Source organism: Rhipicephalus microplus, chromosome 8 (genome assembly GCF_043290135.1).
Source record: "Rhipicephalus microplus isolate Deutch F79 chromosome 8, USDA_Rmic, whole genome shotgun sequence".
Taxonomy (NCBI): domain Eukaryota; kingdom Metazoa; phylum Arthropoda; class Arachnida; order Ixodida; family Ixodidae; genus Rhipicephalus; species Rhipicephalus microplus.
This window is the reverse complement of record NC_134707.1, coordinates 95,882,019-95,909,166: the sequence shown is the minus strand read 5'-3', so window position 1 is coordinate 95,909,166 and position 27,148 is coordinate 95,882,019. Positions and strand designations below refer to the sequence as shown.

At 44.6% G+C, this 27,148-nt stretch overlaps 2 protein-coding genes and 1 long non-coding RNA gene across 17 annotated transcripts in view; 1 reads left to right on the top strand and 2 right to left on the bottom strand.

Moving 5' to 3' along the window:
* The window catches only part of LOC119165678 (uncharacterized), a 91,479-nt gene extending 77,898 nt beyond the window's left edge, over positions 1 to 13,581 (bottom strand). For 3 of the 15 annotated variants that reach the window (XM_075872384.1, XM_075872383.1, XM_075872381.1), the window contains exons 1-2: positions 13,142 to 13,397; positions 11,618 to 11,704 (exon numbers count right to left, since the gene is read on the bottom strand). Coding sequence is in view for 10 of the 15 variants with exons in the window: in XM_075872378.1 (XP_075728493.1) it covers positions 13,142 to 13,216 (75 nt within the window). In the remaining 5 variants the exon portion in view is untranslated. Of the gene's footprint in view, positions 1 to 11,617; positions 11,705 to 13,141 lie in introns of all 15 variants that reach the window. The other 12 variants (XM_075872378.1, XM_075872380.1, XM_075872379.1 and 9 more) reach the window with 9 other exon arrangements.
* On the bottom strand, positions 65 to 11,586 carry LOC142769278 (uncharacterized). Its single transcript, XR_012885748.1, has 3 exons — positions 8,281 to 11,586; positions 386 to 492; positions 65 to 256 (listed from the first exon to the last, which is right to left on the bottom strand). It is a non-coding gene; the product is annotated as an uncharacterized LOC142769278 (long non-coding RNA).
* LOC142769183 (uncharacterized) lies at positions 3,363 to 7,858 on the top strand. The gene is made up of 4 exons (XM_075872166.1): positions 3,363 to 3,673; positions 3,969 to 4,885; positions 5,051 to 5,093; positions 7,830 to 7,858. Exons 1-4 carry the CDS (start codon positions 3,514 to 3,516, stop codon positions 7,856 to 7,858), a joined length of 1,149 nt encoding a protein of 382 aa, XP_075728281.1. The 5' UTR covers positions 3,363 to 3,513.
* Positions 13,582 to 27,148: the final 13,567 nt, after the last annotated feature.

The following is a 27,148-nucleotide window of genomic DNA, read 5'->3' as shown; positions in this document are numbered from 1 at the left end:
AAAAAGTAGTTAGCCACCTATGTGTAACTGCTTTCGCAGTCACGGCAACAACGAAACACAAAAGTGGGACATCGAAATCTTTTATTTTTCTACATGCACATAAAGTTTCTCCATTATTTTAAGCGAATTCATGGTGAAGTGTACAAGTCCTCTCTCGTTGTCAAATCTTGTTCACTCCTTGGGGAGCTGCTCCGACGGAAGCGATAGATGACATGCATTGCAGACGCCAGCGCATCTGCCTGTTGTGTTCCCACGGCTGTACGTAAAATGAGATAGTAAAAATAGTTAGACACACGTGACAGAAGATAAAGATGCACGCATATGACAAGTACGTGCACGTTAATACAAAAACAAGCGTTAAAATATGACACGCAAATAACTTTACCTTCATATGTCGCACAGTCCTTCTGAAGCTGCTCTGACGAAAGAGATGGATGTCAGGCATCGCAGATTGCCAGCGCACACAGTCTTCAGCACGGTGTGTGCCGACGGCTGCACAATAATCAGGTAAAATTGTAAGTCACACGTGACAGAGGATGATTACAAATGCATATGAGAAATACGTGCAAGGTGAAATGAAAACATACGTGAGATATGACATGCTAATAATTTCACCGTGATGTCACACATCGTCAAAGACTCATTTCAATCCCCGTAGAGCAACAGCTTAGGAGCGGCGGCCGAAGCCACAACTCCGCGAACCACCATGCCGCTAACAAGTCGGCGAGTCCTAAGCGAGCGACGTCGTTCAGCTCGAGAAAGCGAACGCTAGACCAAACACGGCGCTTCACGCGGAGTGTATGCGGCCAGCGAACTTCGAACAGGAGATCGAGCGTACGCTTGGCCGCCGCCACGAACAGCGCCGAGCTGGTTTGGAGCTAGCGCCAAAGAAATCGACGGTAATGCGACCCTTTTCCACAAACTCGAGCGAGTGTAGCGCGCAAACGCGAGTCCGTCGCCGCGGCCAACAGACGGTGCAGTCATAGAGAAAGAAGAAGACAAGAGCGGACACTCCGCGAAACCTGGCCTCAGGAAGTGCGTCACGACTACGTAACAAACTAGTGCTCTCACCAAACGTTAGAGGGCGCAAACGCAAAAAAAAACAGTTATAATCAATGCAACAAAACTGTTTTTACAAAATAATAATTATACGCCCAAATTTGGTATGTTCTTTATACATAAAAACAATTTATTCAACACACCTTACGCGATTATTTTTCTTCAGCCGTACTGTCATAAACACCATCTACCCAGCGACAAGCCCATGCATGACTGACAGCGAGAAGCTTTCGTCGCTTTCATCAACGTCGGCTGCGTCGGCGTTTTCGTGCGTGAGATAACAGGTGAGGCACGTTTTCAAGCGAAGCTTGTTGAATGACATGTTGTTGGTCTTGTTGGGTCATTTTTTCAGAAAACGGTTACACTTGCGCGAATAAGACACCATGCAACAAACATAGAAAGATGCACACACACACGTTGCGCTTCGAGTGTGCGAGTTTGTTTCTTACAAGGCGTCTCATTCACGCAGTTGTAACCTTTTTCTGAAGCTTGTAAGGACTGGGAGGTTCGCTAAAAAGAAAGTTTGTGGCTCTGTGCGGCGGCTAGCCGGGAACATCGTGCAACGTATGCAGTATAGCAATGGCGGCACGGCGTCAAGCCGAGGCGACGCGTGCTGCGTCTGCCACGGACGCGAGCGTCTGTGCGCTGAGCGTAGCTGGGCAGCTAGGTCATAGGCTCGGTGCAAAATATTGAGAAGCATTCGCTGGGCCTCGCATGCTTCACGACGCGTTTCCCGAAGGCTCGGAACACGAATAATTCTTGGTGTGCCGGAGGCAAATCTGGACTAGCCAAGTGGCCATCATCTTCGTTTTTTCGCTAGCCTTGTGGCACTAGTGCAAGCTGCTCACAAATTTTTTTGACGTTTCCAATATAATTTTACCGCATAAATTTCAACTACGATTTTTCTTCCCAAGGTACTGCTGATACTGCGTACGTACGAAGGTATTCTAAAGTTCCCAGGCCGCGATACCATTGCATTACAAGGGATAGCGGCCTGAAAACTTCTGAAGATCTTTGTACGTGGTCTTGACGTATATCTTTGCAAGTCAGAGTTTTATGGGTCAGAGATGTATCACTGGTTTTGTATTGTGCATCGATTAGCTAATCATTCAAAGGAGTTTGTTGGTACACTTATGACGTGCACATATCTTTTTCGTAATTTGACAGCGAAGCATCCACTTGCTAACATTTTCAGACCGCGCTGACGCCATGCCGTCCGGCGGTCCAAGCTACGGCAGCTACTGCTGTGTATCGTGGTGCTTCAACAATGGCAAAACCCACAAGAAGCCTGGGACGAGTTTCTTCCGCATACCACGGGACGGCAGGTGTGTTCAAGCTTTTGTATGGTTTGCATGTCTTTAGGCTTACTGTTTGTACTTGCTCAGTGAGGGTAACAATAAAAAATCCCTATTCAAGCACTTCCTCTTTCAGCTGATAGTTCATTGCCAATGCAGGATGAAAGCATGGATGCAGTATGCTGGACGCGATGATCTCTTTAGTAAGCCGGCCAGCCTATTGTACGCAACGAACAGGGTTTGTAGCGACCATTTTACTGCTCAAAGTTTCATGGACCCTGGGCACACAAGGCTTACAAGAATGGCTGTTCCCAGTGTGCAACCAGGTGCACCATGTAAGTGATTGACTGAAGATCAATTATGTGCAATAGCAGCCACTTGTATTGAATCAGTGGCGACAGTTAACCGCGAAGATCTTTGTAGCCGATGAAGAAACCTCACTATAGAAGTAACACTTGGAAAGTCTTAAATTTTGTGAATTGTGGGCTATTACCTTCCTAACAGCAGCTTTACATTTCTGTCGTTTTTTGATGCTCTTGACCTGCGCAACTTGTTTTAAAAGACTTTAAAGGGCTATTTCACGTTATCTTCAATCCTGAGTGCACATGTAGGTATACCTTTCATCAGTGAAAGCTGCCACTGTTGATAATTCCAAAAATCACAAATTACTTGTTTCCTAGTTGGTGCCTTCTCTTTTCTTCCACGTTCGACCAATTTATGCGTTTAAAAGAGCTGTTTAAGTTTCCCCATGCTACTAGCTTTGTAACTTGTACCAACTGCACATATATGCAGGTTCTCTGAGCGTCGCTTCAAGTAGTGACTGTGACATGGCTGCAGAAGCTGCACTGCAAGGTGCGGATGAGCTTCAGTTTGTGTTATTTTAAGCCACTTACTGATACATTGTCGTAATTTCATTTCTTCAGGACTTGCGGTAGAGGCTTCAAAAAGCGGCTCCCACACATTGAGGTGGCCCGTTGAACAGGGTGCGTTCAGTGTCGCGCTTTCTTTTTTTTACCGAAATTGACTGTTGACCAAACCTCTGCAGGTGGCAGCTCCCTTGTAGCTGGTGAAAGAATTTCCGCTGACTTCGTCTTGCCGGAGAAAACCTTAACCAGTCATTCAGCTGTCACAAAAGGAACTTGTGTGACCGGTAAGTTGTATGTTCACTTCAACACCAGAGTGGATTGATATAGAGACTTCCGCAGGCCGCTCGCAAGATTGTTCCGACAGCACTGTCCGAGGCACTGAACAAGCTTCACAAAACCCTCCAGAAGACGTCTCCGCCAACAGCTCCACGCCTGAGTGCCCTAGAGAAAATGGTGACTATGCTTTTATTGCAGCTGTTTTTAATGTGCTATTTTATGTTTAGGACATTCTGAGGAAACTATCCTCAAAAGGACACTACGTGTGCACTTACAAAATGTAAGGGTGGGCTCTCAGTGATTTTTATTTTTTTGTGCATTGTCAACATTGTGAATGGTTTGTTTTTAGGTAGTGGAATCGAAAACTTTGCACCACAGAAAGTTGTGCACCTTGGGTCTGAAAGAGCGAGGAAAGTGCTCGTATGGGATTAGTTGTTCTTCGCTTTTACATCCATTTTTTTGTTTATTGCAGTGCGTTCCTGTGTGCCAGCGACAATGTCTCCATCAATGAAGTACAAGCAAACCATTAAACATCTGCAAGCAAAAGTAGCAGCACAGCGGAAAACTATCAAAAGACTGCGGAGACAGCCTCACCAAGCACCGTCATCGACTTCAAAGACCCTTGAAGTTATCCGACCGCACGTCACCGAGGAGGTTTTTAAACTTCTTTCTGCACATGTTCGCTTGAGGCCCAAACGCAAGGGCAAGCGGTTTCTTGTGTGGTTCAAGAAATTTGCTCTTCACTTAAACTTCCGAGGTTCGCGAGCATACCGATTTCTGGCTCCATATTTTTCTTTGCCCTCCCGGCGTTCATTAAGGAGGTGGCTAGCTAATGTAAAGATGACTCCAGGCATAATTCCAGGAATCCTTTCTTCCATTGCAACAAATACTCAAGCTTGGAATGAACGGGACCGAGTGTGTGCTTTAGTTTTCGACGAAATAGCACTCAAAAAGAATTTGTACTATGATGCTGCAAGAGACGTTGTCCAGGGTTTTACAGATGATGGCACTCATCGCACTTCAACCATCGCTGATCGAGCACTGGTTTTTCTTCTTGTTGGCGTTTCGAGAAAGTGGGTTCAACCGGTTGCTTTTACTATAAGGCACACATCAACACCATCATCTGTTATGCATAACTTGCTGGTGTCACTCATTTTGGAGCTTAGAAGCATTAATATTGCTGTGAAAGCAGTCATTTGTGACCAGGGCAGTTCAAATGTAAGTCTCGCTAACCAACTAAGAGTGACTGTAGCAAAGCCTTTTTTTGAAGTTAATGGTGAGCGGGTGTATTACATTTTTGATGTTCCGCATTTAATCAAAACAACACGCAATTATGTCCAAGCACACAAGTTATACATTGGGGATGACATCGTTAACTGGTCGCAGATTGTAAGCCTTTACCAATCCTCACATGAGTTGCGGTTGCGATTGGCTCCAAAGTTGACTGAACGGCACGTTCATCAGAAACCTTTTTCTAATATGAAGGTCAGCAGAGCAACTGAGGTCCTCAGTGCATCAGTTTCGATTGCTATCACGGCATTGGTGTATGCGCAGGTGCTGCCTGCCTCGGCCATCATTACAGGTCAATTTTGTGATCGTATGGACAGGATTTTCGATGCCTTGAACAGCTCGAGTAAAAAAAGAACTTCGCAAAAGCTGCGGCATGCAATCATGAAAAATGATTCAGAGCTGATTGACTTCCTCCGAGGCTAGCTTCCCTGGATTGCATCATGGCAGTTTGTTGGCAGACATCAACCACAAACCATCGTAGGTTGGCAAATTACAATTCAGGCAATTTGTCAACTATGGGACGACCTCTCAAAAAATTACAATTTTGAATACCTGTTAACACGCAGGCTTCAACAGGATCCTCTGGAGAACATATTTGGCCACATTACGCAAAAACAGGGTTGCAACACCAACCCCAACGTAGCACAATTTATTTGTGGCCTGAAGCACATCTGTATAAGAAAACTCTTCAAGCTGTCAGAATACGGAAATGTCGAGGATGATGAATGTGACCTCTTCCAGGAGCAGCTCTCGCCATTCTCCCTCACCAGTTCGTCTCTTGTGGATAATGAGGAGTGTGCACAGCCACAGCCTGACGACTTTCCCGCTCTAGACGATCTCTCTGAACTTGCGACAAACGTTCACTCCCATATTATCGATGACTCCGCTGCATATTATGTAGCTGGTTTTCTCATCAAACACTTCCTTCGGAATGCATGTGACGGTTGCAGTTGCCCACAGTTACTGAAAGACGACAGTGAGACGCTTAAGGGTACCCACCAGTATTTCACAATGCTCAAAGCATACCACGTCCCCAGCAAACTTTTTGGGAATCTCACTGTGCCATCAGAAGCAGCTTTTGCATATGTACAACTTGAATCTCACTTTCTTGCCATAATTGAGGCCACTGCACATCACCTGAAAGTGTGCGATGTTTTGTATCACCATCTGTCAAGTGTTGGCGATTTTCATTTCTGCTCTGCTGGGTGTCGCGCGAAGTTTCTGAAAATGTTTTGCCGGGTTCGTTCATGTTGGCATGTGCGTTTTGTGAACCGAAACTTAGATAGGGTTAGGTTCCAGTCTTCAATCTCAGGCATACAGCTTGACAAGTTCAAAGGTTAGCAATTAGCGGCGGGTTTACACTAAAGTATTCGAGTTGAGCCAAATCCTGCAATAGCTTTGTTATGTTATTACTTCGTTACAGCAGACTTCATTATGGTCTTATATGCTTATATTCAGCTCAACTGGACTAGCCACTCCTTCGTTGCATACATTGTTTAGGTTACCCGCTATGAGGAGTAGGGACACTGTGTATTCGCTCGAAGTGATTTGCATAACCTTAAAAAGAATGTTGGGTATCCTGTCTGTATTTTTGTAGCAAATGCGGGCGAACTGTACACTTTACTGTGGCTCGCTTGGTCACTGTGTATGCTTTATCTCTCCAGCTCAAGTAATATATCGATAACAAAACCGCTTGTTGAAATGTCTTCGAGCGGGTAAGGAACACAGTATGTAGTGGGCACGGTTCACGTTATCACGCTTTTCGTATTTTAGCTTCTCATCAACCTCTTCATCTCGCCCATCAAAATTTTCAAAAGAATACTCAAACTTGTAGCGTTTGATGGGGCTGCGGACGCTGCCATTTTATTTTTATATAGCTTTTGAGTGATAACGTACGATGTAGAGCCTTTGTGAAAAATAATGAGCCAAAGTGGTTTCCTTCTGCTATTTATTAGCCCTGTAATACCGCTCTCGTAGCACCAATTAAAGTCCACAATTCTGGATAAGTGATGACTACAATCTATTTTAGCTCGCAAGCGTCACAGCAACACCCAGACGCAAATCACTTGGGATCTTAAGTTTTTGATGAAGGCGACGCATAACAAAAGCCACAAAACCTGCCAGTGTTGTAGCATAAAGTTTGTCTTTCACGTAGTGAGCAAGCTGCAAAGCCCTACCTTTCTGAGGACAAGCAGGCATCAAGTCTGCTTTTTTCATTTTGGACTAGCTGTTCTTAAGCACAGCCAGCACACTGCACCTTTGCCTTTCTGCTATATTGTGTCGTGTGGTTTCTGTGTGCTCTTTATTTATATGCATTATTTCGGTTAACCCCAGGCGTGATTCGCGACTTCATTGCTGTGTATATGTCACTGCTTCCTTCTTCATCAGCATTGTGCTCTGTGTTTTTGCCATAGATCCTTACTTACCCACTGGCCCGGTGTGTCATACTTCACCAGCTTCTCGGCTTCTGCCAACTCTAGCGATGTGTGCGTTGTCTGTGTTCTCTCTGTATTTGTTACAATTTATTTGTAAGGCGAGATGCATTTGTTGTCTACCTTTGTCATATTGTGCTTTTTATATTCTCAGACTCTACCTTGCCTTTGAATAAAACATTACGGATACTCTGTCTCTTTGACTGATATATGCATTGATCACTCGTTCCAAAAGAAAAACACAAGCGTGATGAATAAAACCGTAGTGAATTATTATTACCTGCATCTCTTTTTTATTATGACTTAATCTAAATAAAAATTACGTCACGACCGATTCGCACGAACCACTGAACAAAACAAAACAGGGAATCGCTAAATCAAAACGACCTACAAAAACTATCCATTTGGGCGATGAATAGTGGTCTGAAATCATGAACTTTCGTCATAGCCAAACGTTGGTTATGCAAAGTAATTCAAAATTTGCGCCAGTGAAACCGAAACAGGAAGCGCACGCCACTTGCTCTCACCAACCACTAGGTGTGCTAGGGTCGATTGGGCCGCTGGGGTCTACGGGAGTGTCCACTCTTAACCTTTATTTCTCTATGGTGCAGTGCCGGCCGAGCTGCTTGCGACCGACTGACGGGAAACCGAACTGTAATGGCGACCGATTTTCAGTGAGTTCCGACGCTAGCGAAAGCTCCGCCAACCCGTTCTGGTGCACTTAGAGCGCGCGACATACTACAACCAAGCTTTTCATGAAAACCCGCAACGTGTTTTCGACTACTCCCAACACAGCGACGAGGACTCAGCCCGAAATCGTCCACCTGGAGCTCATCGCGGTGGCGAAGACAGGCGAGCACTCGATGAGCGAGCGTGTGGTAGGCCGACGGCAATGGGGGCCGATTTCTAGGCGGTCGCAAAGCACAGGCGAACTGCAGACGCCGAAGCTGACCGCGATGCATTTCGTGCGTGCGATATACAACACGACCGAATTCGTAGCCGGCAAGCGCGATCCGTATCGCACACGCGACAAGTAGAGTAAAATAAAGAATGGTAACCTACTTGCCTCAGAATCCAGCGCTGTTTTCTGCCCTGAGTCAGACAGAAGTATGTATCCGATAGGCCTATTGTGTTCTCGGAAGCCATATTGGCGTTCCCAATTGTTGCTGTCGTGTGTTGGTCGTGACCACGGAGGAAGGAAAAGAGACTATCTTAAAGCCAGAGATATACAGCGCGGCGTGGTGATGTGTCTAGACTTGCTCCAGACTTCATGGGTGCAGCGAAACGCAACAGCAGCAGCCTACGCTAGTCCAAGCGTACACACAAGCACCACGTCGTAATTTTTAGATCGTCGAATCCAGGCGGCCGTGGTCGAGCACTGCGAGCGCGATGCAACACGCCAACCGTCGCCGGCAAAATACGGGGAAAGACTGAGCCAGCAGAGAAGGAGAAGGGAGGAGGAGGGCAGGGCGCCTTGGCAGCGCTTTTCGCGCTGCCTGCAATCCGCGGGCGGTTCATCCCTTTGGCGCGTGTGATTTCGCGTGGCACGCTTCCCTTTTTGATTGCTCCTCAACTGTCTATCCGTTCATCGCGCGCGCGTATTGGGCCCCGTTACTCCTTTTTTGGGTAATTTTGCCTTAGAGTGTAGGAGTGGTTTCTCAAGTCAATCAATGAAGCACGGCGCTCTTGACGAGAAACTTGACTGAAAAAATTGGCAGTTAGAAATAAACTGCTGCTTTAGTACTGTAGCAGAGCTGTGCCAGGAAAGGACTCTCACAAAACATTAAGTAAAAACGCATTACCACACGAAAATTTCTGATAATATTAGTAATCATGAGCTGTGTCTGTAAGGACTTTACAAGTATATTCAAGTAGATCGTAATTCAGTGAGCTCAACAAGTAAAAGCCACCTTGCCATACCACTATGGTATGCTTAGTTGCCTAAAAGCACCACTGCACCAAAACATTTAACGATTATCAGTATAGAAGATTCTAGACGCCTGAATTACTCCAGGAAAAATGAAGGAGCACAGATAATGAGTATGGTGTTTTAAGCAACTAAACTTTTCCATTATTATGAATCCATGATGCACCAAACAGTTGCGAAACAGTACTTCAACGATTAACACAGCCACTACCACCACAAGTTTTGTTGAAATAATTTGTGCCTTTTGCGGTACCACACAAAATACTTTGCCACAAAATGTAAAGAAATTGTTCGAGTCTCAAGGCGCCCTTTTGAAATCGCCTTGCTTTATTTACCACTGCACTGCATAAATATAGGTAAATTATACTTCCAATCTTTGTAGACGTTCTGTATTAACCCTCAGGCTAAGAAAAATACTTTTTAGTGTTTTTTAGTGTTCAAATTAGAGCTAAGTATTTTCACTCCGAAGAAAAATGTTTTCTGTGATGGGCTCCTCTCAATGACCAGTTGAATATCGGTAGGGTAGGACGGTTAAGTACCTAATGCCAACTTTCTCTGGACTTTCCCAAAGAAAACTGCCGTCCCTTTAATAAAATTTATTCATTTATTCATGGTGAACCGGAAGCTGACTTTTTGCTTTCGCATATATAAGCGCGAAATGTGCCTTAATCTATAAAATATTCAATCAGGTCTGAGCCAAGCATATATATACCAGGAAAAAAAGAAAAAGAAAAGGAAGTATGGGTATATGAGTAGCAAAATCTCTGGGGTTTTAAAACTGCTTCTTTTGTAGAATAATTTGTACTTGATGAAGTTACTGATGTACATCTTGTGTCAGCTTGGCGTAGTAGCGCGGTGACTGTACCACACCGAGACATGCTTTTACTGTTTGTAGAAGGAGTAGTCGACATACTAATTCACAGTTTAGATTCATTTTTGTTTGTCGCATACTCGAAACAGACATGATCTTCACGTCTTGCTAAAATATGCACATTTAATAAATACAGACACGTGCTGCTGGTTATAAATGGCATGGCGATAATAACATAACTAATTATTACAATTCACCAATAAAAATGAAGTGAACCGATGAGCACCTATAATTTTCCGGCTGTTACTGCCAGGTTTCATATACATTCCTCGCTATTTCAAAATCGCGACATGTGAAAAAGCTTTAAGTCACTTCAAAGCTGATTCGATAAACACTCATGTGCAATTGATTGAGTACTGTGATGTTTTTCGCGCAATGTCCAGCTGAGGCAGTGTGGCTAGCGCAGCCATGCCAGCCCACTAATCTCAAGCTCTAACGTTAGCTACAGCAATACATAGGGCTTTACAAAAAACGAATGCACTGGGCTTGAAAACATGTTGCATTATTTTGGTTTAGTCAGCATTTTCGCATTTGAGTCGGAGCAGTGTTGGCAAGCCCAACTAGCGCCTGTCTGCTGAAAAACGTTCGCTGGGAGCGCATCCCTTTTTTGTGCGGACACCTTACAACAGAAAAAAAATGCTTCATTCACATTAACAGATGCCTTATCCAAGTTGCAGAGTCTATTGTACTCGTCCGAATTGTGTATACCGATACATAGAAGCGGCGATCACACTTAGACGGGCTTTGTGAGTATGCTTGGCTTAAGCTTCGTTGGAAATTCTGGTGGTAGACCGAGACGGTGCAAGGCATGCTTACTGTGACTCATTTTATTGGTTGTCGAAAGCGAAAGCTTTTGCTTTTTAGTGTTGCACCCACTTGCATTGTTAAAGTACGGTAATGGGGTGTGCAACAGTTGCCCTAGTGGCATTTACAGTAGCAATATCCTGTAGCTGCCGTATTGTGGTCTACCTGTTGAAAGGGGCGATAACGAACAAAAACTAATTTATTTCTCCACAACTGCGCGACAATGTAACACGTATGCTGTCACTGATCTCACCGACACCTTTAGTCTTGTAAACATGAAAATACATCAACAAGCCACGGATGCAAAGCGATCTAAGTACCAGCGTCAAAGATTCACTGCTGCTGTGCTCTACTAATGTGGAGGTGGTTATTTATGCTACGTAGATGAAGCAAGCGTTGGATTTTTTCATTATAAACACATTTCGCGGCGTATTTCAGAGATAAACATTAACCATAAGGTATTTTTCCTACCACCGCTTCATTTTTTAGCATCTCAACATCGTTCATGATTCTTTCATCACGCCACCACCATCCAGCTTCTTACTCAAGCCATCCGGCAAACTTGTTTTGCATCGAAACCATCAGCCAGAATTTTCCTCGGTCACCACCCATTACTCTCTACCATTTCAATTGAACAAAACGCGCCATCATCACCACCCTCTGTAACAATTTTTCCATTCTCGCCATCATCAGCCACTATAAGCAGCGCAGCCTGTATAGCATATCCACTAATAATAAATGCAAAGCATTTTTTAGCGAACTTCGGCGTCTTTGAGCGTACATATCAAGCCGCTTACGTTTGGTTGCTCTTGTGGTCACCCCCTTAACTTGGCATGAACCCGAATTAGCATGGGAGGGTAAGATGGTTTGACGAATATGACCACCTGGTGAAGACATGAAGAATGTCACAATCCCGTCACGTACGTCGTCAAATACTTCCCGCCAGACAGTGGCGGGTATGTGCCGCTGGTATGCAAGTAAGTGCCACAGGTGACTTACACTTAGTGTCTACCCAAGAACGACGAGAACACACATGGGCCATTTAAACGCATGAGCGTTAAGGAATTCCTGACATTGGTAGCGTCGACCCAACGAAGGCATCAAATAGATGTCAGTGTTAAGAAAAATCTAACATAGGCGGCGTTGACCCTCCGTCGAATGCCATATAAGAGATTTCAGGGTTCCAGCAGGAATCGAACCCAAGCATTCTGCGTGGCAGTCAAACATTCTACCACAGAGCTACGCTAGCTCTCGGAACTACTTCTAAAATAGACGCTGACCTTCGAAAAACCAAAACAGGTTGCAGTGCTGCCTACCCAATTTCATGAATATTACTTTTGTACTCAATTGACACAGCCGTCACGTCGAGTTAACGTCAACTGTGGTTAGGGGCCATGCGCTGAAATTGATTTATGTAGCACTCTCCGGGGTCAGTATCTTCGCGAGCACCAGCACTTGGAATCAGCATCTGGTGTTGCTAATACGAATGCTCCAGTTCACTTCGTTGTGAAAGTGCAGACAACTGACTATTTAAAAATTGTCAACATATGTCTGTGCGTGCAAATGTGTGGATAGATACGTGGGGTTCGATGTTCCGAAGCCACCATGTGATTATGGGAAACGCCATAGTGAAGGGCTCCGGATATATGAACCACCTGAGGTTCTTTAACGCGCACCCAAATGAGAGCCCATGGGCCTACAGCATTTTTGCCTCCATCTAAAATGCAGCCGCCGCCGCCGGGATTCGATCCCGCGACCTGCGTGTCAGCAGCCGAGTACCTTAGCCACTAGACGACTATGGTGGGGCGTCTGTGCGTGCAACATTTGTGCATATATTTGGCGTCATTTTACGATTTGTCACTCAATAAAAAATTGCAAGATGATCACCTTTCTTTCTCATGCTTCGCATAACGTTGGTTCCCAGGTACGTGGGATCTGCTGAACTTTTTTCCACCATGTCCACTACTCTCTCCACCTTACCCACCAAAGAATCTAGCATGCATCAACCCCTGATTCTCATTAGGTATTTGAAGGCTGGGCTGAGTGCGGTGACCCTAGAAAACTGCGTCAGCAGATTTTGCCACCTTACACGGTTGAGCGAACATGCGTTCATTTTTTTTTTTCTAGTATGTGAAGGAGCGCGGAGACAGAAGGCTCTTATTATTAGTGTCAACGCTTTAGAATATTGGGAAGATTCTTGGGTTATTGCATTTTTTTATATTATGATATATCAACTCAACATATTTTTAGGCACGCAGTTCGAACACAGCAATAATATTTGTGGCCTAAAGTTCCTTCTTCAGTGGCGAAATAGAACTCACCTTGGCAGCATCTGTGTGAGAAAACAGTAAAGCACTTACAAACATACAGAGTAGCGAAAAACTCACTAAAGCCATTGCGGTCTGTACCCCAGTGATAACACGTTGGTGAAGCTAAGTGCTTAAATGGTTGCCAACAAAGCCCTTTAGGGTATTTATATACCCTCTTAAACTACGCTTTCTCCAAAGGCTGCATATTAAGATATGGGCGGCAAAACAGTACTGACGCGTGTCTACAGAAATGATGTGCCGTATGAAACCTAAGGTTTAAATATCATCACAAAGCGATCACGGGCGTAAAGATATTTATTTGTCAGTAGTTCATTGACTGCTCTGAAAAACCCTGCAGGTATTTACTAGGGAACTATGCTAATAGCTATGAACTTCAATTTTTTACAGTCAAGTCTGTGGCCTTATATACGGCTACGCATCGCTTCAAAATATCGCCGAGGCTGTCGCAGCGCTGATTGTGGTCGTCAAAGCGGCATTGTCAGTTTGCGATAATGCAAAACAGAGGAAATATTTAAATAACAATTTTTATAAGCCTCGCCATGGTGCTCTAGTGGCTGTGTTACTGGGCTGCTGACCCGTAGTTCGCGGGATCAAATCCTGGCTGCTGCGGCTGAATCTTCACTCGAGGCGCAAGTGCCATAGGCCCGTGTGTTCAGACTTGGGTGCACATTAACTCCAAGTTGTCGACATTTCTGGAGCCTTCCTCTACGGCGTCTCATATGATCATATGATGGTTTTGGGACGTTAGACGCCCCATATAAATCATTTTTATAGAAGTTATGTACAATTGTGCAGGCTCACCTTGATAAAACGTCATTCACTGCGTCTTTTACAAAGGACTTGAAACTTAGTGTGCCCATTTATGCCGGCTTTTTAGTGGAGAACTAGCGGTAATGTAACCGAATCATACTGTTGAGGATATTTCGGCAAATCATGTTCGATGATTGTTCGACATGCGGTGTCAAAGACCAACATCGAGACTCTTTTATTAACTCGAACAGAATACATCACCAAAAAACAAGATGTGCATGCGTTTCGGGTAAGAACTCTTTAATAAAGTATTGAAGCTACATATTTGCACCATAAGTATAAACGTATTTAAGCACGAATTCACTTTAATACTGAAGTTCACTCAAAAAAAAGCATGAAGTCATGTTCTTTTGTGGAATGTAACAATGAGTGCTATGAAATCACGTCATGCAACTTTGATGCATCTATATGCATTATAATTTGTGACTGAAAGAGACAAAGTACTTCTTATGGTTCAGAAAAAGTTTGAACTCAAATTTCGTGCGTGTCAAACGAGAAATACACGCCAATAATTGAAAGACCTTAGTGAAAAATGTGTATTATTATTGTGACGTAAAAGTAGGAAAATCCTCCTACTACGCGGGAGAAGCGATAGTTGCAGCGGACGTAAAACTATGAGAATTTCGCAACGAGAGGCTTGTGTAGAGCTGTCGGTGCATTACAATTTGCGGAGGTCACTTTGCAACTTCAGTGCTGTAGGTATTGTGCATAGTGGGAAACGACGAACGTGGTCACGTTTCTTTTCTTGCGGCACAGTTGAAGGTGGAACGCTTGAGACCAGATTACACTACTGCGTTGTATTCTATAAAGTGAAATAGAAGGATCCATCAAATATTTAGGACATATTGTGGTGCACCTACTTAAGACCTAAAATAAAAAATTGGCAGCATATCAACGGAGTGAATGATAGAAAGTGGGGCGAACCATTCGTCTGTCCATTCGTTCTTGCTTCCGTCGGTCCATGCGTCCGTCTGTGTGACCGTCCATGCGTCCATCCGCCCGTCCGTGTGTGCGTCTGTTCGTGCATCCGTCCCTGCGTTCGTCCATGCATCCGCCCCTGCGTCCGTTCATGCGTCCTTCCATGCATCTGCCTGTTTGTCCATTCGTCCATCTATTCAACTATCCAAGTACCACCATCTCGCATCTTTTCATCTTATATTCCCCATAGAGAAGCACCGCTATCCAGCGGACATTCCAAGGACTAAACAAGAGGTGGCACAAGCACGCTTTCTTACGGCTTGCGCTTCGGGTCTACGTCTCACCACTACGTACACAGACAAGTGTACAGACAGACAGACAGACAGACCAAAATTTGTTCGTCCAAGGTCTCCAAGAAAAACTGTCGTCTTTAAAAAAATGCAAGGCGAGCAACGATGTCTTCAAAGCTATTCACCGCATATTTAAAGGAGGTTTTCAGAACCCTAGATTGAGAAGAGTGAGGGATATGAGTTAATGAAGAGTATCTTAGTAACCGGCGGTTCATTGATTACATTGCTTTGATGAGTAAATCAGGGAACGAATTGCATCTCATAAATACAGGACTGGGCATGAAAAATAGAATAGTAGGCCTAACAATGCATAAGCATGAAAGAAATGCGCAACAGTCTCGCCATAAAACAGCTCTTTGTAATAAAAGGAAAATTATTAAAAGTTGTAAGGGAACATGCCTATTTAGGATAGGTAGTAACCGTCAAGCCGAACCATGAGAGTGAAATATGAGAAGAATGAGGATGGGGTAGATCGCATTCGGCAAGCATTCTCAAGTCATGTATGGTAATCTGCCACTAACCCTCAAAAGGAAGGCATATAACAGCTGCATCTAGCCAGTACTTACTTACTGAGCATAAACCTGGACCCCTAAAAAGAGCGTACAGCTTCAATTGAGGGCGACGCAGCCAGCGTAAAAAGGAAACGATAGCAGCAATCTCATGAGGAAGAAACAGCGCTTAATATTATCATAGTTGAAATCAAGAAGATATGGACAGGGGCCTGGCACGTAGCGCGTAGGCAGGATAACCGTTGGTCATTAAGGGCAGCTGACTGGATTCCCAGAGAAGGCAAACGTTTGAGGGGGGAGACAGAAAGTTTGGTGGGCTGATGAGTAATATGATTACAGTTGTAAAATCTAGGTTGATTGGTGGATCGTGGAAGAGGCCTTCACCTTGCAGTGGTCGCAGCCAGGCACACATTGATGGTGTCGTGAGTGTTCATCTAAACGCGAACACCCAAAAAAGTCTGTGGAGATGCGGATATCTCGTATTAAAAAAAGACGTGCGGTTTTTCGACAAAAAATCAAATGAAGTTTGCCTGCCATGTCGTCGAAACAAACATATATTGGGCGGGACCTTAAAACACATTCGAATGCGAGTTTTTTCTAATTAACGGGGTGGAAATTACACTGTTTTATTGTAGTGTGAATAAGGGTAATAACTGAAGTAATAGTATATGTTTCTATACTTTCATGGTAGAGAAGCAGTTTCATTTCCGAAGGTTCGTAAATGTTGGTTGCTACAGGGTTTACGACTAGCAACATGTACTATTGTTTCAACAAATGTCATAGATACTGTACAAATCAATACCCCATAAAGCAAAAATATGGAATTTATTAGTATAATCTTTACAAAACTATTTGTATACTTTGTTACGAGTTCGCAGTGTTCTTCATGCGATTAAAATGGGTTTACCTCCGTATTCTACACTGTTTTGATATTGAACACTGTTGCGTTGTCGCCTTTGCGTTTGCAATGGGATTCTAAATTCGTTGTTTAGAGTAAATGATCGGCATGCTCACTTTTGAAGTACTTGTCATTCACCCAAAGTTTTCAGGCATCGTTAGAACCTGGCAAAATGCATTTTTTTTAGTTTCACTCTCGTCAAAAAATATTTTACCTGTACCGTCCGGTGCCCTTCAGCCCCTTCGTGGTGGTAGGGACGCTGTGTAACGTGTCCCGCCTACTACTGTGCCCTCCGATATGTGGGAATACAGATGGTATTTGTCGATGCTAGAATGAAAAAATGTTGGGGGCTTAATATTCGATAATCACAAGATAATTATAAGGGACCCTTTAGTGAGGGGCTTCGAAAATTTCCATCACCTTGCATTTACAATGTATCTGCTGTTTACTTGGTGATCACCTGGTGTTCACACAGTACTCGGGCCTCTAAGATTTCGCCTCGAAAATTGTGACCGAGATTACGAATATTCAACGGCGGCGGACATGCATTTGCTCTAAATTGCGTGAGTGCGTAATCTTGTGTGGCTGACAGGGCTGCATCAAGATAACAATAATTTTCCTCATATTGACTACGGCTTAATACTTCGAACCTATGCTGGAAGTACACAATAGGCTGAACTGGTCACCTCCGCAAACGGTGACAACTTGCTTTAACCTAATGTGTGAAAATGTCATAGTAAAGGGGCCTCCATAACTTTTTCTCCCATTTAAAATGAGGCCCCCATGGCGGGCATTGGAACCTCGTGTCAGCAGTTAACTAACTTTACGACTTCAACACTGTGACGAGTGCATCAAAAGATTATTTTTCAAAGCAGAATGTGCCATTACTATAAATGCATTAGGCATCAAATTTAACGCTCACTGCTTCCATATATGCACCCTTGCCGGTGTGAGTGTCAGCGGGAGCACTTACCTGTGGTAAAGGCGGGATCCTTAACAACGCTCAATCTTCGCATTTTACAGTGAAGAGTGTATATGACTAGTAATAATGAAAAAGCGTTTGGCATTGGTGTCATGAGCTGTATACATTCACACTGCCATCTAATACGCCGTTCTCAGCGTCGTACCCAAGCACGTGTGCATTTGGCTGCGTTGTGACTGACGTCGTTAATCTCGTCGCAGCTGTGGCGCCGAGCACGCGCGCATCAGTTCCTACTGAAAATTTCCACATGTGTAATCCGCAGATCACTCTAGAAGAGCACCGACAGTGGAAACGGGGAATATCTCGCTTTCGCAAGGCCGACGCTGCAGTCCGTGCACACAAATGGGCCCCCGAGGCCAAGTGCGGCCAGCTACTGCGTACCCACGATCCAGAAGCCTTTCAAGCCACACTAACTTGCCAATAGCAATGTAAGTGCGGTGGTGGTAAGATCCTGCAAACCACGTCAATGAGTTACCTCGAGACGTCAAACGCTTGCGCCAACGCCTCGTCCAACAAGTGGCGTTGCCGGCACAACAACGTCAACGTGATCATTATGGGAGCGCATTTGCTCAGGTGAGCACCCGCTTTCGGTGATAGTTTCTCCAGCGCCACTTTGGCTTCGGCTGCGACGTCTGTAATTTGCTGTGGCTAGAGAACAAGAACAGGGATTAACACACTGAGAAAGGTGTTTTACCACTCATTACCCTACTCCATGATCGTGATCATGCGAGGCACAATGTACCTCGCGTAGTTTACATACTACAGTGAAATGAACCCTGTGGTACACCCAAGTCAAGCGTGTGTATAACTTTATTAGAAACCATGAACATGTAATCAATAATTGCGAGAAGCTTCAGTGCAGCGTCGAGTGCAACCCACTGCTGGAAATCCGAAGCACGTTTGAGCTTTCACTCGTTAGTCATTCATACGGAGTGATTGGGTGGTGATTTTTTAGCTTTTGATTGGTGTAGGTAATTATGTATGTATGGCATTGTTTGAGTCGACCATCATTAGAACTACATTCCGAACGTTATTAACTTCTTGGTAATAAGATATCCACTTCGTTCGAAACTATGAGACAAGTTAGATGAGTTAGCCGGCCAATTGAAAATTAGTAAGATCTTACATTTGATGGTGTTTTATTTATTTATTTATTTTGGATACTACCCGCGGCGCCATCTTAGGCATTATGGCGGGGGGCATAGTGCCTCCTAGAAAAAAATCCCAGTCTTGTGGTTAACTAAATCAGCTGGTAACATATTTCATTCGACAATGGCTTGCTGAAAAAAAGAATGCTCATAAAAATCCGTTCTGAGGTTGTATGGCCAAACTTTATATTTCTGGTCATGACGCGAGGATTGATATTGCGCTGGTTTTAAATATTTTGAAGGTTTAATGCCTGTTTTCTTGTTATAAATTGAATAAAATAGTTTTAATCTTAGATTACGTCTTGGACCTTGCAAGTATTACCAATTAGGTTCCCTTTTCATACATTAAGAGCTTTCAGTTCGGTCATATTTTCCCAGAAGCAATCTTGCTGCTATCGACTGAATGCACTCAAGTGCATAAATGCATACTTTGTGAAGCGGATACCTCACAGGACAGGCATATTCCAGCGTATTCCAGTTTTGGTCTGACATAGGCGTAATATGTGGTCTGTTTAAACTCCTTCGTTACATGTTTAAGATTTCTTTGCAGAAAGCCTAGGGCTTCTCTAGCTCTGCTGGGAACACTGGCAATGTGTTCAGACCATTCCGCTCCCTCAGAAAGGTTAGCCATTTATGCATAAACACAAAGGACAACAATTCCTTTTTGCACCATTGCTTCAGATAGTAACATGTGACTGCATCTATTGTCGGAATATCTGCAGTCGAACTTGCAAGGAATAAATGTACGTACATCACCTTATCGGGATACCTAGTTATAGTTAGTTGATGGCGTTGTGAATTTCTTAAAAGTTGGCAAGCCAGTTAATGGAAGGGCTTCAGGATAGGTGTTCGGGACATGTATTTCATGATGCCGGAAGGCGTGTTGCTAAGCTACCTTAATTAATGCATCTGTGACCTTAATGACGAGGTTTCTTTTACTACACGATGTGGGGTTTTCGCTGATAGATTTTAGGGCTGTTGAACTATTACCTTCGTTCGAAATTCTTTTTCTAGGAAGGGAGCTTGTGCTCAACATTCGGGAGCGTCTATTAGGGCTGGAGTAACTCTTATTTTGAGAAGTATTTTTGGTCGAGTCGACCGGACCTTCCAGAAGTATTTATGTGGCCTTTATATTAAGATTGTACATGACGTAGACGATTACCTGGTTTTTGTAAGCATTGATAACTTCAACTACAGCTTAGCAAATGTGTTAAAGCTGCTTAGGAAACAGTGTCCGCATCGAAATTCTGCCTCACTTTACTTCATTACACTCTAAACGTGTAAAAACGGCATTGCTCTGTCTTGCATACAGTATGCCGTTAGCAGATTATGCGAGCATTTCATTCAAGCAAATGCTGAGAAAGAGGTTCATAAGTTGCAAAGCGCGTGGTATTCAAATGCACTGATTACTTATGCGGCTTAGTAGGCCGATGAGTTGCAGAAGACGGAGTGCCAAAGCAGACAGATGAATGTGTCACTCAAACAATGGCTTTTTGTGTTCATTTCGTTCAATCCCAGATTTTCGCACCATTTGAAAAAGAGGAAGCTCGTTTTTTTTTTGCTAAACATTTGCTAACTACAAACTCAGTAGTCCTGTTTTTCAGAGGTGCTTTGACTCTGAGGGTCATGAAAAAATAACCAATGCAACGAGAAACATGACTTGCATTTTGTGCCCTGTAAGCAGGCGGCAGTCTATCGTATATTTTGACGTGTGGGTGATACTACGTTGGTCATTCGGGCTGTTGCTTTAATGTCAGACTTAAAGGGCATAAGCTCCCTTACAGAAACAGTCTATTCGCACGTTGGGATGTTGTCGCGGGCCATACGAACAGCTTTTCTTCGAGATTTGATGCCTTCTCCCCACTTCACACGACAAAGGGCATCACTGACGTTTCAGTGGCTTCCAAGTCACTGCGGCATCGTAGGGAATGAACACGCTGATACTGCCGCGCGGGCAGCTCTTGAAAGAACACAAAAAGAAGTCATACCACTTTTGCGGACCGATGCTGCCAGTAATCTTCGACGACTTGCGCGTGAAATCACGTTTTCACTATGGTGCCCACCAAGCAAGGAGACGAATTGTAAACACCACGTGTCCTCTTTGTTGGCTGTCCGCATCCCCACTGGGCTCGACCAAAGAGAAGCCACCCTTCTTTTATCGCTTATGGCAGGGGGTGGCATTTACAAAATCTTATTCATTTTCATAGGAATGACCGACAATACTCTCTGCGATGCCTGTCGTTGCGAAGAGACGCTACACTACATCCTACGCGACTGTCCGTTGTATCACATCCAGGGACAGTTACTGACGTCCGTTCTCTCGCTCATCGACAACAGCCAAATGTCTGTGGATACTATTCTTTCAAGTGCCCGAGAGAGGACATTGCAACAGAAGGCGACAAAAACACTGTTGAAATTCGTACACGACGCGGACTTGAACAAGTGGCTGTAACAGCAATGTCACGCACTACGAAAGACAAGACTGGACTATGACTGAGTGTGCGCGCGTGTGGTGCCTAATGTGCTGTGATTATCTCTCTTCCCTCTCTCCTCTCTGTCTTTCATCTCTCCCATCCCCCTGCCATGCGCAGAGCAGCACACCAGCTGCCTATAGGCTGGTTAACCTCCCTGCCAGTCTTTTCCTCCTATTTTTGTCTTCCCTTAGGGTTGACTGCGGATGCCAACATTGTTTCTGCGACACTTGTGCAATTTTAGGACATGAGAGCAAATTACGACGGAAATTTGTGGAAGTCTTTTTGATAAAAGAGAAAGATGGTGCGTGTGTACGCAACCTCCAACGAGCTTCCTGTAGTGTGAGTGTAATATACCTCTCAAGTATGGTCTATAATCAAAGTGGTTTTGTGAGTAGGAAGAGGGGATTGGCAACTAGTCTTCGCAAGTGTGTACGCATGTACGCCATGCAATGGGTGCACGTTGTTTTTCTTTTTCATTGTAATGAACTTTGCTTTCGAAGTTAGCGCTTGCCCTGCCCACTCTTTATTTAAGGTCGTTCTTTGTGGCAGGTCAAGTTGTTTTATAATGTCTTACAAACTCGCGCAAACTTTTTTGCTCCTAAGCAATGGCAACGGCTGGGCTCTCTGCAATTTTATCGGCGGGAATCTGCCAGGCGCCCGCGCTAATGCCCACGTAGACCGAAATGAAGAGCTCTTGAGTTGTTGCACATGGCCTGGTAACAGTAATGCTAGGATTTGTCAAGCTCGTAGCCCGTTGAAATAGCGGCTGATGAAGCTCTGTCTGTTTTGATCTCGTCGCCACTAGGTATGAAAGTAGCAAAGAACGTCCACGTGACGAAATGCTGTCCATTGTAACAATAACGTAATGCGCCATGCTGTGAGTTCTGCGCGATGCCGACTGGCTCACAGTAGCTGATGCTGAGCTGGCGGAAATCCCTGACACTCTTTAGCTGTATGAGATTTTGGTAAATCTTACGCTGCCTGCTACCAGCTTAACTAAAGGAAGAAACCAGCAGCAGCTATTTAGTTAATGCTAACGAACGGCATACTAGTCGGCAGCAAGACGCACTCTCCTCCTTGTGCGTTTCGTGGGATGAGCAGAAGGGACAGATGGTGCGACTTCCAGATGTCTCCAAGTGGTAACTATGTGTAGTGACCAACCTGGGCGGCCAAGCTGGCGTCATTGGCAGAAAAGACAACTCAGGTTGTATGAGGTGTGAAAGTGGAAGTGCCGGTGTTGAGAAGTGGGACGTTTAGTAGATTTGTTACGTCCTAGAGTACCTGGTCTCGTGAACAACAACATAGGATGAAGTGTGCCAAGGCATTGGGCCAGCTGTCATGATTCCGCGGCTGGCCCAGATGGACATGAATGCTATAACAAAATTATCAGAGCCGCCCAGTCTTACCCGAATGGCACAGCATTCCACAGGACCATTCCCAAGGTCAGCCATGCGAAGTGGACAGTAGAATAATACTTACGAAATCGTTTTACGTGCGGCAGTACTATTTTGTTTGTTTGAATAATATGTTACGTGAGTGTTTATGACAGCCATATTCATGTAAGGCCTCCTGCCGGAGAAAGTGCAGTTCAGTCAAGTCATTTATATCATTCACAGATGCAGGTGTAACTTTCACAGTAAAGCGCGTGTTTTATTGAATTCAAAACGTCCCGATTTCATTTCTCATACTTCGGCACAGACATGTGTTCTAATCCCGCAGTCTACGGCTACTTGTATTAACGTTAGTACCTCTTGGCTTATTTTCTTAGCACCCATTCCGTGTTGCACACGATGAAAACAGTCAACGTCTTCTTTTGACGCGTTATTATTAAACCATACGCTCGAATGTGAGTCTGCCTATCCTAAGGTAAATTATAGAAACTTCGTTCAACCTTTAGAAGCGTTACTAGTTATTAAACCTTGTACCTTGTATGTTTACAAATTTTCGTCACGAAATTAAAGAACCATAATCAATGTATCACTTAAAAGCGTGTGCATGTCGGGCGGAGAGAGAGAGAGAGAATAAACTTTATTGGGTTCCAGCATGCGGGATTCCCTCCGGCCGCGCAGGGCGTGGGGTTCACCCTATCTCACGTTACACTAGAAGTCCTAATGTCACGCGGGCCTAGACCTCAAGGCCTTCGTGCCCCGTCGCCGCTCGGGTTACTGAGGGTGTCCCCCTTTCGCCTTTGCAGCGCCAGTGCGACCTCGAGCTGCCGGACGGCCCTTCGCTGGTCTTCTGGGTCCGTAGACCCCACACGCTGTTCTACTTGCGGCGGTAACACCGGACCGTCCGCGCTGTCTGCGTCACATCCCCAGAGTATGGGAGCCAGGGTGGCTCTCGCGCTCGCGCACACACTGCACATTTCACTCACGTAGAGTTCGGGGCACACGTGTCGCGCTAGCGATGGGGTCAGCACAGAAAGGCGACAAGCGCAGGCGGGACAGGCGAGTCTATGCCAACGTCACATTGCCATGACCACAGTGACGTCAGTGTTAGTTCTCGAAGCTAATAGACGTCCTTCATGGCCATCGCATCATGCTCACTTCACAGGTGGTTTAAGAAGACACCTGCCTTCCACTCGCCGCACTCAGTGTGTGTTGAGCAGGAACACACTCGGTGGCGGCGGAGACAATATCCTGGTGTTAGTGAATTTTGACTAGCCATGCTCGCTACCGGAGAAAAGCAAGCCGCAAGCCTGCAGGTACATGAGACTTAACTGTCGGGTGAAAGCAGGTCGGTGACCGTTCACAGAAGTACAAGGTATTTATTCTTTTTGCCGGCCGATTGCAGAGCCTCCTTCTGGAAGCAAAGTAGCTTGGCGCAGCCACGCTGCATGGCATGACCAGTCACACTAATTCGTCAACCTATCTTACCTTCCCATACTTATAACGGTCCACGTGAAGTTAAGGAGCCGACTGCAAGGACATTTAGGCGTACATAGATAGATAGATAGATAGATAGATAGATAGATAGAGAGATAATAGAAATGCTCAAGAAAGACAGATATCCGGTATGAAGAAAAGCAGGAAGGTGAAACACCCAAATGCATGCAGTTTCCTGAAGAATCTTCTGAATTTATTATTGAGATGGGAGTGATTACTTACCTTTACCCGTGTGATTTATCTTCGTTATCGTTGCACAATATTCTTATGTATATTTCAATGCAACTGTATATTTTGTAGATCCATCTATTTCAGAAATAGCAACACATATTTTGTAGATTTACTGATTTCAGAAATGCACTGTTACACACGAAGTTTTAACACACAGTTGTAATGCCCACACTGGCATCAATGGTAAAATAGTAACGCGTGAACGTCTCGGACGTCATTCTTTTTCTTCAGAGTCTCCACTGATGGCAATAACGCTTGTCACTACACGCAGAGATTTTTCTGTATGAAAATGAGAAGTTTCGTTGTACTTTGTGCCTGTTGTGGCAAAAATGGACATTAGCAACCTCCATATGACGTAGCGCTCCCAGCCCAATGAAATTGTTATAATGGAAATGAGTGCGCACGACAATACGAATGTTTCCGTACACTTCACCACATTTCATGTCTCACACATGTCATTGTATTACCTCGAACAATAAACAGCATAATCATTTTTGAAAAATCAAAACATAAGGTGTCTTATGTCAAATAGGTTATTTCATGCGCTACAGTGTCGTGTGTTCAGTGTATTCAGTTGAAAGCGGCATTTGCATTACATTTTCATTGCTGCCTGCTGTGACATTTTACTTCTCAGATGTCTCTTGCAAACGCCACTTGTTATGACCATATAAAGAGCATAGCAATAATACTGAAATTTGTGTTGGTGTAGTTCATGGTTTGAGTCAGTCACTCGCAGCAGGTACAGACGCTAGCTGCACTCAAAGAATAGCAGACAATGCTGCTGAAGAATACACGACTACCTATAATTTTACTTCACACTACCGGCGCCTTCCGACAGCTGTCTGGCACATATATGACTGGAAACCTTCAATATTATTAGGTTCAAAAATTATAATTTTACTTGTAGCCTTTTCAGTTTTTGGAACTCTTTGCTAACTACAAAATTTGTGGACTCTCGACGTATTTTTCTCACAAACTGTATGCGATATGTTAACGTTACTGATTTCTCTTGCGTGTTGTTTCCTTTCACCGATTTTATGTACTCTTATCGCTATCTTTCCGGAAGCTGCGCTCCTATGTAGGCTGGTCATTGCTTCCGCCTGAATGTCATCAGCCGATTTGTTATTTTCAGTGAACTTTTGGCAGTCAAAGTACACGTTGTGGAAGGAAAACTCTAATGTTCTCCGCACGCACCGCCGCACATTGGTTGAGAAGTGATCATGTATAGCTAACTTTACTGCTTTTGTAAGTTTTGTAGCCATTTACAAGTCTTTGTAAGTGTCCGAATTTCTTAATGGTTATTTAGCTGGATATATAGACGACTTATAGTAGGCTTAAAAATAGAAACAACTGGAATATTTAAGGCACAAACTTTCTAAGAGAACAGACGTGTGATTTTTAGTTCTCGCGTCTGTGAAATGCTCCTGCTTCCTTTCGCTCAGGCAATTTGTCAGTGTCACAACGTGTCAGCCCACCTTCCTGCCGTGCCTAGTCGCACCCAATAGAAAGTACATAGTTGAAAAAAAAATGGCAGCATATCTACAGAGTGAGTGATGGCGAGTAGGGCGAAGCATTCGTTCATCTACTCGTTCTTGCTTTCATCCCTCCATGCGTGCGTCTCTTCGAGCATCCGTCCCTCTGTTCGTCCATGCGTCCACCCCTGCGTCCATTCATGCGTCCTTCCATGCATCTGTCTGTGTGTCCGTTTGTCCATCTAATCAACACTCCAAGTACCATCATCTCGCATCTTTTCATCATATATTCCCCATATAGAAGCACCGCCATCCAGTGGACATTCCAAAGACTAAACGAGAGGTGGCACACGCATACTTTCTCACGGCTTGCGCTTGGGGTCTACTTCCCACCTTTAACCACCTCGAGTTCATGGTATATACTAGTTCACTGCGGCCTAACGCTCGCTGAAGCTTTCTAAACTAAAGAGGTTAAACCCAGCGAGTATAACGTAGCAACCCTTTCTCGTCAGATTGTGCTCATTGCACATACCAATGGCTCTTAATGGGGAATGAGAGACGGGAGCATTCGACCTTTACTTGACGCGCACGCCGGGAACTTTTCATTGTTCAACAAAGCACAACAGAAATCTCCCAAAGGCACCACCTTCCAGGTCAAAATGTAACACTGGTTACACACTATGACTATTACTACGACTACGAGGGACGAACGGGTGCCGCTTTAAGGAGCTTCGCCCCTAAAACCACGATTTTGGCAGAAGAATTATCACACGGCTCCTGGCATCCATCGCTCGGTTTTCGCACCTAGGAGAATCGACGCCTGGAACTACGCAAAGCGACCCCGCACGTGATCAACATGCAGCAAGCGACGCCACCACGTAATGACCTCAAACCACGCCTGCGCCCTGAGAAGGCGCGTTTTACTTTACAGGATGACGCGTCACGCTATACACATCGTGGGATGGCCAGAAACTGCCGGCGACCTTATAAAGCAGCCGCCATGGAAACTGTACGAAGCCCTGCTCAAAGCCGCGTCGCTACTGACCAGTCAACAGTATCTCGCGACTAAGTGCGGTTTCTGCGCACAAACAACACCTTCGCCCTCACAGTGTACAAGAATCAGTTCGAGTACAAGCCTACCTTGCGTCGCGTCACTGCAGATCAGAGTCCGCACCATCGAATTTCATGTTAACGCCCCATCGCCCGAAGATGCATTTTGTGACTTCATATTCAATGCTTACAACAGGTGTACTAATGCAGAAATCTTGAACTTGCAAGAGTGAAACCCAACCTTGCCTATCGCGGGTGGCCGCCGCATAGG